At 39.4% G+C, this 14,066-nt stretch overlaps 1 protein-coding gene across 5 annotated transcripts in view; it reads right to left on the bottom strand.

Moving 5' to 3' along the window:
• Positions 1–948: 948 nt before the first annotated feature.
• Positions 949–14,066, bottom strand: part of AHI1 (Abelson helper integration site 1) — a 210,341-nt gene continuing 197,223 nt past the window's right edge. The window contains exons 23-24 of one of the 5 annotated variants that reach the window (XR_009690712.1): positions 7,563–7,665; positions 949–3,205 (exon numbers count right to left, since the gene is read on the bottom strand). Coding sequence is in view for 2 of the 5 variants with exons in the window: in XM_061130460.1 (XP_060986443.1) it covers positions 3,203–3,205; positions 7,563–7,665 (106 nt within the window). In the remaining 3 variants the exon portion in view is untranslated. The remainder of the gene's footprint in view (positions 3,206–7,562; positions 7,666–14,066) is intronic. The other 4 variants (XM_061130460.1, XR_009690711.1, XR_009690710.1 and 1 more) reach the window with 4 other exon arrangements.

A 14,066-nucleotide genomic window follows, 5' to 3' on the forward strand; every position in this document is an offset into this window, starting at 1 on the left:
AGAGACACAGGAGATGTTTCTAGTCCCCAAGTGTGGTTATAGGTGCATCAGGTTGCTTCCTTACTCTTGTGTGGGCTGGAGACAGACTCTAGGTGTGACTGCCTCATTTTACCCAGCACCTGAGGTGGGTGGGGCCCTTCAGGACCTCCCAGTGGAGTCTGACAAACCTCCATGGACAGTGAGCATTTACTGACCGTGTGCACTTGGACAAGTTACTTAACCTTCAAAGCCCTGGTTTCCTTATCTGCAGCATGGAAGATTTTATCTTCCTCCTGGGTTTAAAGTGAAGAGTAAATAAGGTCACGTACATGAAGTGCAGATCTGGGGACTCTCTTCTTTGGTTAAGTTGAACGAGGTAGAAATCAGTAAATACAAGCTTTAAAAAGTTGGACTGGTGAAAAATGTTCCCATAATTTACTTAACAGATATGGACCTCAGATGGAAATCATTGAAATTATGATGAAAGTGTAAGGTCATGACTTTTTATTATAGTTTCTAGAACTTTCAAACCCTCTGAACAGTATTTGTCATTTAAATATATGACTAAAATAACATGTCATATATAGTTACAAAATCGTAAATTATTTCCCAGATAATCTCCTAAAGAGAAAAATATCTTTCTTTGATAAAACATTTCTATAACAAATAAAATTAAGGTCAAGCATTCATTTTTTTTTTTTGAAAGAAACCTCACACAAGGTTTCAAAAGTATGAAGTGTTTGCCATTTAAAAACACTAATTTCATATTTAAAAGGTGCATTTTAAACATGAATTTGCGTTCATAGCATAAAATATTCCATGTTTTAAATCTTTCTAAAACTTGCTTTTTATTCTAGCTTTACAAATCCTATTCATTGTATAATTTTGGTACTGAAGAAACTTGAATCTTCAACATATAGTGGAATGAATAATTGGGAAATAAATTTAAAGAATGACATTACTTACATCTAGAAAAGGTAGTGTCAAATTGTTACTTATTTGGAGAAAAGAGACTATAAAATGGGATAAAATTCAGTAATTTTAGAATAAAAATAAAACAAAACAAATTTATTACTAAGTAAATATGCAGTATTATAAATCTTCCAGTGGACTATTTTTTAATAAGTGTTTTTTATTTTGGGTTGTGCTGGCTTTTCAGTGCTGCCTGGGTTTTTCTCGGGCTGCTGCGAGCAGGGGCTCCTCTCTAGTCGCCGTGTGAGGGCTTCCCATTGTGCTGGCTTCTCTTGTTGCAGAGCACAGGCTCTAAAGCATGTGGGTTTCAGGAGTTGTGGCTCCCAGGCTTGAGAGAGCAGGCTCAATAGCTGTGGTATATGGGCTTAGTTGCTCTGTGGCATGTGGGATCTTCCCAGATCAGGGATCAAACCCGAGTCTGCAGCATTGGCAGGTGCATTTTTTACCACTGAGCCACCAGGGAAGCCCTTCAAATGGATTCCTATGTCTGATTTCTCTGCTTGATTATAATCTGGACTTATTACTTGGAGGGCACTTTTATTATCTCCCCCACCCTACTCTGTCTCACGTTAGCAAGGGTGGTGAAGACTTTTTTTTAATGTATTCATGGATAACCCAAGTCTTGTCTTGTCAACAGGACAGAAAAGAAAAGAAATGGGCTTCGAGCAGAAACAACTTTTCCTGGTGTTTGTCGTAATTGTTAGTTTGTCTTCAGTCATTGCAATATAAAAACAGTCCTTTAGTTTTCATATGAATGTTGGGGTCTCAGCAAATGTTAGGTCCTCTGAGATATTATTTCATTATCATCTTGATTTAGAATCTTTTTGAAACTTGTTGAAATTCTTTGTAATTAAAGCCCAAATCAGAGAACCAACACATATCTCAAAACTGAGAGCTAAAACTCCAGAGAGCCACATGTTTTTACTTTTTAATTATCAAGTACATTCACTAGAAGAAAAAACAGGCTGGTGCAAGGGCGACTCAGGCTGCCTGGGTCCAGCTGTACCTGAAGCAGAGACACATGCACCCAGAACAGGGGAGCTTGGTGCTAGAAGAACACACTTCTGTGCTTATCGCCGAGGGCCCCAGCAGTCATCACTGACACTCATCACTTCACCAGTGACCCCCCGCCCCAAGGTCTACACAGTGGGGGTACGTTTACCAATTTTCATACTTCTACAACATGTGCAGGGGAAGAGTCAAATATATTTTTACTAGAAGATTCTTCACATTGGGTATACATCTGGGCAAAATTTACACCCCAGTGCCCAACACTGTTTTTCTCACTTCTTATTTTAATGGAATCAGTTGTCTAATTCGGTAAATAAGTTTTCTAATTTTATATTAGTCTTGACCTTCTTGAGGTTAAATATTTATTGACAGACTTACAGTCACACAGTTGAAAAAGAAGAGCCACATAAAACACAAAGAGATAAAATTTCCTATTTTATAACCTCACACTTCAAAATACATAGTCAAATATGACATTGTTACTCTGGAACTAAAGGAATAATTAATCCAATGTAAAAATTTAAAAACATGTGTTAAGACTAAAATAAATATGAAAACAATTTAAGTCTACAAATCACTTACATGCTTCAACATGAAACACCTTTTTTTAAAAAGTAAAAAAATATCTGGAAAACTGTTGCCAGTCTAGCCAAAAGCCACTTTTAGTTTATGTGTATCAAGTTATACATACAATTCATTCAAAACAAACACATTTGTTACCTTTTAATGCCTTTCTTATTTGGAACATTTTGAATACACAAAATCCTGAAGCTGCTTATCTTTATTTTAAATAAAGTTAAGTTTCAATAGCATATATTTCAAATCTGAGCATAACACCACACATATAACCACATAACAAATATAATAATATTAAACTTAACAGACATTCTAGCAATACCAACACTTTTTCTTCGTACTTGCTGAGTAGCAATTATAGTTTTTCTTTATTGATTTTCCAACAATGGTAATGTAATTTTGATGCAATTACTAATAATGCAAGTGCCATTATTTTGATCAACAACAAACACGATGGTTTGTAACAAGCTCAAAAGGCCACATTTATTTCTCCACGCATACCTTGCTTCTGATGTTTCTAGATTCTTTCATAAGGATAAAACGTAGTAGATCCTTTCTTCCTGGCCAGCTGAAATTTCTGAACTCTGACAAGAAATTCCATTTGGTTTAATTTGTCATTTCCTTTCTATATATTTGGTTCTTTCCCTCTTCATTCTTCAGCTCTTTACTAGGAGAAAATGACACACGATATACTAAATGAACTTAGTGTCTTCTGATTACAATCATCTTGGCATGCCCAGGCAACAACACAGGTAATAAGACGGTGTGCAACTCACACACACATGCACACACAACCAGAGGACCAACACACTGATTTCTCTTCTTGAACGTACTCTTAGTTTAACTTTTAGAACTAAATTCTAGCTTGCCTCTTGAACAAACTGTTAAAGTCTTTGAGTACCACCAGCAGTTGCTTAAGGCCTGCTCCAGCACTGATCAGTTAATTTAAGCAAGGAAGAAATACATCTCTCAAATATAGACAATAAGCATTGCAAACCCTGGGTAACTTCCAAAATTAAGTGCAGGCAATCAGAGTTTATGAAATTCTTCATTCGCTGGAAAAAAACTGTCATGGATGCTGCTTCGGGGTTAGTGACTGGAAAGCATACAGGCCATTTTATTAAACAGCACTCTTTCATTTAGTCTATGACTGTGTCTACTTTTAGAAGTGGGTTAACTATGATGGTTTTTCCAATAAATCCCCCAAATGGCATGTGTCATTTTTGATTGAGCAAGATAGTGATGGTTAACTATATATCTAGATGCAGCTTTGAACTAAAACAAATTATACTATTAATAAAAATCAAGAACCAACAGGCAGATGAAACAAGAAGTTGCTTCTTTAGAGGCCATGTGGTAAGTATACCACGATTACAGGGTGATAAACGAGGGACTGAACCTGAAATTTTTTAATGCAATTGCTCATGTATCAGTGATGAGTATCTGGACTTACACACAATTGTTCTGTCTTCCCTCTAAGCAGAAATGGCTTAACATTTGGTTGCTCTCAGGAAACAAACTTCAGTCTAAGGATGATGGCCAGCTGCTTAGCTGTGGTCAATTCCATTGATCACTCCTGAGAAAAGCAGAGGCTAGAGCATTGCATTGGAAAAAAGGAGGCGCTAATAACCATTGCCGAACCCTAACCAGAAGGGTTAGGGAACATCTGTGCCTTTAAGGTCAGGCCCAACCTTTTATTTTCTTAAATTTATTTTATTGAGACATAGTTGATTTACCATGTTGTGTTAATTTCTGCTATACAGTAAAGTGATTCCGCCAAACATATATATATGTATTCTTTTTCATATTCTTTTCCATTACAGTTTATGGCCCCATCTTAAATAACTGGCTGTACTACCCTTTCATATGAAAAACATTTACACAAGGGGGAGAAATGCTTTGTCAGACATTGTTTCCTGATTTTAAATTTGCTAAATTAGCATGATGTATAGAAGCCCTGAAATGTTGCCAGTGAACATGCTCACAAATGCAGCTGAGGTAGAGTTTAAAACGGTGCAGGTATGGTGTGCCAAGGTGCAATCTCCCCAGGGACAAGAAAGGACAACACTCTGTCCTGGTGGGCACACAGGCACAGTATGTAAGGCTGGCCTCAGATCAGGGTCTGATAAAAAGGGGACAGAGGCTCAAGTGGACGCTGAGCACAAGCCACCCAGAGACCCGACACACATCTGTAAGGAACAGTCAGAGAGGTCAAGGATCTCAGAGGGGTAAGGAGGCACAACAGACTGAGAGGAGGGGTTAATGGTACTGGCGGGACGAAAACGAGGAAGAAAAACAGAAAAGGGAAGTGGAGAGGAGGACAGCTGGAAATGAGCGAGCTGGATGCTGCATAAAATGGGACAGGACAGCATAGTGAGAGATAAACAGAGGAGCCAGGAAGACCCTCAGGAGTGGAGCCTCAGAGGGAGCTGAACTGGAAAAGCTAAAGCAGGCAGTGAAGACAGCATGTTTATGGGCAGTGACTCAGATTAAGAAGAGGAAGGAACACTGGATACAGAATGTCAAAGACGGTCTGTGAAAGGGAGCAAGGGGACGGAATAAGGGGAAAGGGGGAAGAGACAGGCAGGTGCACACCCTGGACAAGCAACGGAGCGCCAGCTGACGCCAGGGCGCCGGCGAGGGGCCTCAGCAGCAGTGCCCGCCGCCGACAGCCCGGGGACGGAGCCCCGGGACGGCAGAGCCCTGCGGCCACGGGAGAGACGCCATTTCACCACACGCTGGGTGACGGCCTATCTCCTCACAAAGGAGCCCCAGAGCCCAACAGAGAGGGGGAGCAAAAGTGAGGGCCTTCTAAAGGCAAATCATGTGAAAAGAGAAAGGACGATTTCACAGCAGGGTTTTAAAAATGAACATGCAACCAGGTCAGTGTTTGTGTGTATGTTATGACAAATAAGATTCATAAAAATGCTGCACCCTATTCCACAAGAAAATCAATCCAGTGAGTATTCCCCAAAGGTTTGCTGTGTGGCTAGACACCAGGAGAATTACTAGGGGGAGAAAATGTGAGCATATTATAGCCTTTGCCTTGAAGTATTGGGTTAAACCCAAACAGATGTTTGGGCTTAACCCAATATTACCATTTAATCAGAGTTAAAAGGCAAAGCACTGTGGAACAGAAATAACTCTGAACTCAGAGCCAGAAGATCGAGTCCTAGTTCAGGCACTTTTAAACTCTGGATCTGAGACCTTCATTTCTTTAAATGTAGAAAGAAAGGGCTATATTAGAAAAATTCTGAAATTACTTTTGTTTTAAAAGAAATGATCTAGTGTATATAACAAAATATGCTGACTAGAAAAATCAGAAAATACACACAGTAAAATGAAGGATAAAAAAATCACTACAGTTCCATCATTTAGAGATAACTACTCACATTTGTTGATGTATATTGTTCCATACTTTATGTATGTTATATAAAAATTATTTTATAATCATTTTAAACTTACAAATTTATCATCTTTCATTTTTAACTTACAAATTTATCATCAATCTTTCCATGTCTATGAAAATACTTCTATAATATTTTTACTATTGTAATAGTCACATGGTATTCTATTTCATAATCAATCCTTTATTCATAGAAATTGATTTTTTCCCTTCCATTTTCCATTTTGAAAACTTGAAGGAGTAGCCTTTTAATTAAATCTCTACATATATACTTAAATACTTTCCTACAGTAAATTCCTGGAGGTAGAACTGTCAGGTCAAAATATATGAACAATTTGAAAACTTAAGAAAAAGCTATACCCTACAAAGGATTATTTTTATACTATTACCAGCAGTATATGAGAAAACCCACTTCCCCACACTCTCATCTACACAACGTTGTGTAAGTCTGAAGCTTGCTGCCATTTCATGAAGGAAAAATACCATCTCATTTACTGATTTAATTTCTATTACTTTGATCACTGGAATTGGACATATTTCAGATCTTCACTGATATATATATCAGTGAAATATATATATATATCTTTAAGAATGTTCTATGTATCCTATGGGTCAGTTCTCCTATTGATAATCTTTTCCCTATTGATTTTTTACAGCTTTTTATATGCTGAGGGTATTAACCCTTTGTCATATATTTTGTGGAATTCTTCCTGATCCCAGGTCACTGGTTGTTTACAGCTTCTGCTTATGCAATTTTTTTCTCTTTGACATAAATGATTTTAAAGTTCTGTTATTTAGATCTAAAAACCTGTTTCAAAATATGTTTTCTAATTCTGATATCAGTAATAAAAAGTCATTCCTTAACTCTCATGACCCTACAATTATTGATTTATCAGCTTTCTGTATGATGAGAAAAGTAATGTGATAGAGTTTAACATTTCACTTTTAGTAGCCAAACTTCTCTTCTACCAATGGAGAAAACAGAGGTCACCTTCTTTAGAAAGTCCTTTCCTGTCCTTCTTCCTCTCTCACCAGAAAACATTGTCATTTTGCACCCCCTGCCTCTCTCAGTGGAAATGTTAGTCCTACCTTCTTGTCTCAAATTCTCCTCTTTAGTTATCCCCTTATTCCACATGTTGACCAACTCTTCTCAAGGGGCTCTTGGCTCTGGGTTTATAAATACTTTTGTAATTCCCTCCAATATAAAGATTTTTCTCTACATCCTGTGTTTTCCACTAGCTACTGCTCAGCCTTTTCTTTCCTTTCAAGTCCAACGTTTGGGAGAAGTGGCCTCTTCTGACAGGTCTTCTCCCCGTGGGCTGGAGACAATCCTGACTCCAGGATTCTCACTCAAAACCTTCCTCTCCCAGGTCACAGCCTCTTGGCTGCCAAACCCAAAGGCATTTTTCAGTCCATATTTGCTTCTGTTCTCTTTGACATGTGTCCTTGTTGACTATGCCTTTCTAAACCTCCCCGTGGACTCTGTGACGTGACTCTCTCCTGGTTCTTCCTAAATCTCCCCGTGGACTCCGTGACGTGAGTCTCCTGGTTTTTCCTAAGCCTTCCCATGGGCTCCGTGACGTGACTCTCCGTGACGTGAGAGGTGGCTTCCTCTCACCTCGGTGAGGGTGACTTTCCGGCTGGCTTGCTCCGTCTCCTTCCCCTGTGTGTCCATGACGTGTCCTTGGTCCTCCTGGCTCTGTTCTCTGCCCCCCTCAGAACTGCAGGAGGGGAAGAGTGGAGACAAGGAGCTAGTGAGAAAGCTGCTGCAGCAGCTCAAACGGGGCTCTGACTCAGCAAAGTGGCAATGGGAATAAAAAGGGGAGATAAATGGGAGGATCTGAGAGAAAAATATTCAGTAGATCACATGAGCGATTATATATGTGTCTGGGAAGCAGGGAGTTGCTGAAAATAATGTAGAGATTACAAGCCTTAGCTGGTTGGGCTCCTTTTTCTACTGTATAAAGGGACAAAAATAAAATAAAACCTACTTCTCTCAGAAAAATATTAGCCTTGGAAAAACCAGAAAATTTATCAAATTGTGTGTGTGTGTAAAAGTGCAGGAGATCCCTTAGTGACAAAGAAGGGATGAAGAAGTTTACGTAAAGAAAACAGTGATATCCCAACATGTGAGATGGGAATGCAGTGTTTCAAATGGTTTCATATTAACAGTAAGAAAGAAGATGAATATTTTATGGATGTATATGCTGGGAGGGATTGGTGGCAGGAGGAGAAGGGGACGACAGAGGATGAGATGGCTGGATGGCATCACTGACTCGATGGACATGACTTTGAGTAAACTCCGGGAGTTGGTGATGGACAGGGAAGCCTGGCGTGCTGCAATTCATGTGGTCACAAAGAGTTGGACACGGCTGAGTGACTAAACTGAACTGAACTGAATCCAGTAATGCAAGTTATTAGAAAATACAGAAATCATGAAAAAAGGGAAATTCAAAGAATGGAAGGCAATGTCTCCTCTCTTGGATGTCCAGGAACGGTGGTAGACATCGTGAAAGAAAGTGAAGGTGAAAGTCACTCAGTCGTGTCTGACTCTTTGCAACCCCATGGAGTGTAGTCCACGGAATTCTCCAGGCCAGAATACCAGAGTGGGTAGCCTTTCCCTTCTCCAGGGGATATTCCCAACCCAGGGATCGAACCCAGGTCTCCTGCATTGCAGGTGGATTCTTTACCAGCTGTGCCACAAGGGAAGCCGAAGAATACTGGAGTGGGTAGCCTATCTCTTCTCCAGCGGATCTTCGCAACCCAGGGATCAAACCAGATGCACTGCAGGCAGATTCTTTACCAACTGAGCTATCAGGGAAGACATCATGACAGAACTCAAAAAACGGTTCGAGAATTTCAAAATGAGGCAATAAAGAGGACTGAACAGTGACTGCTGTTGACTGAATTGTGTCTTTCACAGGTTGAAGCCGCCAAAGTTAATACATCTTACAAAGGAGGTCTGGCCTTTAAAGAAGTAATTAAAGTTATATGAGGTCATAAGGGTGAGGCCCTAAGCCATAGGATGGTGTCCTTATAAAAAGAGGAAGCGACACCAGAGAGCTCTTTCTCTCCACACACACACACACACACACACACACACACACACAGAAGAAAGGCCATGTGAGGACATGGCAAGGAGGTGGCCGCCTGCAAGCCAGGAAGAGAGGACTCACCAGCACTCAGCCCTGTTGGAACCTTGATCTTGAATTCCCAGCCTTCAGAACTATAAGCAAATACATTTACATTGTTTAAGCCACCAAGTCTCTGGTATTGTTACAGCAGCTAGAGAAATCTACAGGGAGACGTGTAAGTAAAGGGCTTCCCAGGAGGCACAGTGGTAAAGAATCCACCTGCCAATGCAGGAGGATGTGGGCTTGATCCCTGGGTCAGGAAGACCCCCTGGAGGAGGGCAGAGTGACCACTCCAGTACTCTTGCCTGGAAAATTCCATGGACAGAGGAACCTGGTGGGCTGTGATCCTTGGGGTCACAAAGAGTCAGACATGACTGAGCACACACATAAGTAAATGAAGTGAAGTCAGATGACTGAGAAGGAAAGGATGAGAAGTCACAAAGATGAAAGAACAAACACAGCACACTTAGAAAGCAGGAAAATGAGGAGACGGGAAAGAAAGGTGGAGCTCTGACCCAAAAAGCACTGACAGCTTACTATCTTCAGGGAACCTACACTCTAGCATCACAGAAAAAAACTCAAATGTCTGCGATGCCAGGGTGATAAGGAGAATGGGGGAAGCAGCCCAGGAATGACACAATAGGACTCGGTAAGCTGGAGAGTGGATGGCTCATCTCAGCAAGGCAACCACTATTCCAGGACCAGGGGAGGGAAGCCCTGGAAGAAGTGGAGCTGTGGTCCTGAGATTCAAAAGAAATATGACATGTACATTGTTGTGAAACACAGTAGACCTGGACTGTATCTTGCTAGCAGTTGTTTTTCTGTTTTTTAAATATTATTTTAGAAATTGTTTAAAACATTTTTTTTAATATTGCTGCTCTGTGCATTTCCCTACTCCACTTTGTTCCAGTCACAGGTACCCTGCTGGCCTCCGGGTATTCCAGGCACCTCCCTGCAGCTGTGCCTCAGCTCCTGCCCCTCTTCTGATTTCTCTAGGTCCTTTCCTTTTTTGTTCACCTTGTCTCTACATGGTTTTGAAGACTTAAATGCTCTTACATCTTTGGCTTTTCCTGACTACTGCAGAAAAATCAGACTGAGTGATCCTTTCCACCTTTTTTCCTTATGATGTACATACAATCTAACAGAAAGCTGCCCTGAAAAATACAACATTTGGACTTCTGCTTGCCTCCAAGATGGAGTAACATGGACCAAGTAAACTGCTCACCTAAAACAACCACAAATATTGGATAAAACATATGAAGCCATTTTCAAGACATTGAACCATAGGCAACAAAAGAAAGTGATAACCAAGAAATAGAAAATAAATGAGATCAGCCCTATGATCGCCTAGCTTACTGCCTTGAGAGTTTCCAGGCTACAGCACAGGCAGGTGAAAATGGTGTGGCACGTGGCGGACTCCCTGAGTGAGGGCTAGGAGACTGAGGAGAGCAGGAAGGCTATAGTTCACAGACTGCCAGAGAGGAGAGAGTGGGAGAACGTGAAGACTTGCAAGGGTCCCCTACGAATATTCAGCAGAGTATAGGTGAACGTATACATCTGAGGACATGTCCTGAGGCCAGGGACATCATCTACTTCCATCAGCCAGGATGGAAAACCTCACAACTCAGAAGGCATTAGGTGGAATATTTAAAAGGGAATTTTATTAGTGGTGAGGAATAAACAGTCCAAGACTAAACACTGCTCAAGTCCTACCTAACAAATCTAGCTAAAAAGAAGCACAGCTTAAACTCAAAATTACCAGAAATAAGGATCAGAGTGGAAATCAGTGAAACAGAAAACAGATAAACAATAAAGAGAAATCAACGGAAAAAAGCTTGTTATTTTAAAAAAAAATTCATAAATCATTTGCTAGGCCGACTGGGGAAACCAGAATAAAGAAATAAACTATCAACACCAGGAATTAAAAAGGCAATATTATTACAGATTCTATTCATATTAAAAAGATAATAAGGTGATATTATGAATAGTTTATGTCAATAAATTAAACCACTTGCAAGTTCTATGCAAGACACAGATTACCAATGCCTATATAAGAAGAAAAGAAAAGGCAAAGGAACCAGAGATCAAATTGCCAACATTCGCTGGATTATAGAGAAAGCAAGGGAATTTCAGAAAAACATCTACTTTTGCTTCATTGACTACACTAAAGCCTCTGACTGTGTGGATCACGACAAATTTTGGAAAATCTTAAAGAGATGGGAATACCAGACCACCTTACTTGTCTCCTGAGAAACCTGTATGCAAGTCAAGAAGCAACAGTTAGAACTGGACATGGAACAGCAGACTGGTCCAAAATTGGGAAAGGAGTACGTCAAGGCTGTATACTGTCACCCTGCTTATTTAATTTGTATGCAGAGTACATTATGTGAAATGCCAGGCCGGGTAAATCACAAACTGGAATCAAGATTGCTGGGAGAAGATATGCAGACAGTATCACTCTAATGGCAGAAAGTGAAGAGGAACTAAAGAGTCTCTTGATGAGGGTGAAAGAGGAGAGTGAAAAAACTGGCTTAAAACTCAACATGCAAAAAACTAAGATCATGGCATCCAGTCCCATTACTTCATGGTAAATAGAAAGGGAAAAAGTGGAAGCAGTGACAGATTTTATCTTCTTGGGGTCCAAAATCACTGTGGATGGTGACTGCAGTCATGAAATTAAAAGATGTTTGCTTCTTAGAAGAAAAGCTATGACAAACCTAGACAGTGTATTAAAAAGCAGAGATATCACTTTGCTGACAAAGGTCCATACAGTCAAATCTATGGTTTTTCCAGTAGTCATGTATGGATGTAAGAGTTGAATTGGACCATAAAGAAGGATGAGCACCATAGAATTGATGTGTTTGAATTGTGGTGCTGGAATTCTTGAGAGTCCCTTGGACAGCAAGGAGATCAAACCAGTCAATCCTAAGGGAAATCAACCCTGAATATTCATTGGAAGGACTGGTGAAGCTGGAGCTCCAATACCTTGGCCACTTGATGTGAAGAGCCTACTCACTGGAAAAGATCCTGATGCTTGGAAAGACTGAGGGCAGGAGAAGAGGGCAACAGAAGATGAGATGGTTGGACAGCATCATTGACTCAAAGGATATGAGTTTGAACAAACTCTAGGAGACAGGGAAGGACAGGGAAGCCTGGCATGCTGCAGTCCATGTATTCGCAAAGAGTTGGACATGACCTAGCAACTAAACAATAACAATATAAGAAATATACAACCTTAAAGGCCTTACTTGCATTAGACACATTGGACTTGTAGTTAAAATCTTCTATTCCAGGCCCTGATAGCTTTACTAGTAAGTCTACTCAACATCTGAAGAAGAAAGAGTTACATCAGCAAAAACAGTGGTGGAAGGACTTCTGAAAAACTTCTCCTCCAAATAAGCTATGGGAAAACTGGCAAAAATGTTTTTTTAAAATTTAACTTTTTAAAATTTTGGAAATTAGCCAATAGCTTGTAGTAACCTGGAGAATGTTTATTCAAGAATGGTTGACACTTGGTAAGAATTAATTTCTTCTCATGAAAAGAAGAAGAAATTGAAGGAGTTTGGAATGTGATGATTATAAATATGGAAAAATATATAGTGAAGGAGAGATTGGATAATCGGAGTTAACACTTATGACTACGTTATATTAAGAAGAGATTTCATTTATTCATTCAGTTCCCGTATGAGTGTTGACAAATAAAGGCCTTTAGTAGTACTGATCATCTGAATTAAATTCTCTCTGATCAAAGCTGTTAATGAAGTAAAATATTCTGTGTTTCAAAAGAAACCCCCAAACTCAATATAAGATACATTAGCAACTAGGGAACACTAATATTATTTAAGGATTAAAACATATTTGTAGAAGCTTTATAGAAAACTCTGACTTGGGCAGCAGATAAGCACATCACAGATGCACGAGATACAAAAAGTAAAAGTTTAAGACTTTCAAGAAAAAGGCTTAAAATTAACCTATACAATTTCTTCTTAGTATCAAGAGTGTAGCTTTAACTAAAATGTGTAGATTGTTTGCACGGAAGTGACTGACATTTCTTTAAAAAATTTTTTTTAAGTATAAATGAGACAAGAAATTCAAGTAGAAAGTGGTGAGAGAAGTCCTATGTGGCTCATTTACATAGCCTGGTCAATCAGCTAATAAGCACATGTTAGGAACCGAATGGCAAAACTACAAAGAAACAAAAAAAAAAAAAATTAGCTTCTATCCATTTACTTGGGTACAATGGACTCATTTAAGTAAGTTAGAGAAATAAAGAAATGACTTTGTTACATACTGGGCTATAGCATTTCCATCTTCAAGTCGCCTACAGTTTTGAAATCATGAGAAATGTATCTTAATTCATCCTTACTTCTAAGAAATTATGAGTATAGGGAAAGCCCAAAGGCCTTAGATGAACCTGAGCACTGAGACATAACTGAACTTCTCGTGAAGATTTATTTTCAGAAGCTTGTTAAGTACTCTGTGTTCAAAAAGAGAAGCCCAGCTACCCTGACATGCTGGGATGCTTTTTGAGGCTTTTTTTGAATTTTCATCTGGAGAGCATTATCTGGCATCTTCATATCATCTGAAGATATGTATCCAAAGTGATCAGAGTGAGGACAGAATCTTTCATTCACATCTTAGGTAAAAGTTCTAAAGTATTTTATAAAACATGTTCAGAGAGAGCACTGTTCCCATAATGTATTCAAACATGGTCACTTCTGGTTGTTGAAACAGAGTTTTCGTCTGTACTGATCCAGCATATTTTTTCATATGTGTGGTCTATCATTGAGTATACATACCTCAGAGTCAGCTATTATCTCATTAACTATTATGCAAACTTTCAATTATTCAGAGATTGGAACTGAAAACAAACCTTGCAGGTACAATAAAAAACAAAAAACGGAAAGACCTGGAACATGTGTCTGTGTCATGTGACAGGCAGAGTGAAAGTGTGGGAAGAACACAGATTAGGAAACAGAGGATCTGTG

Source organism: Dama dama, chromosome 26 (assembly GCF_033118175.1).
Source record: "Dama dama isolate Ldn47 chromosome 26, ASM3311817v1, whole genome shotgun sequence".
Lineage (NCBI taxonomy): Eukaryota > Metazoa > Chordata > Mammalia > Artiodactyla > Cervidae > Dama > Dama dama.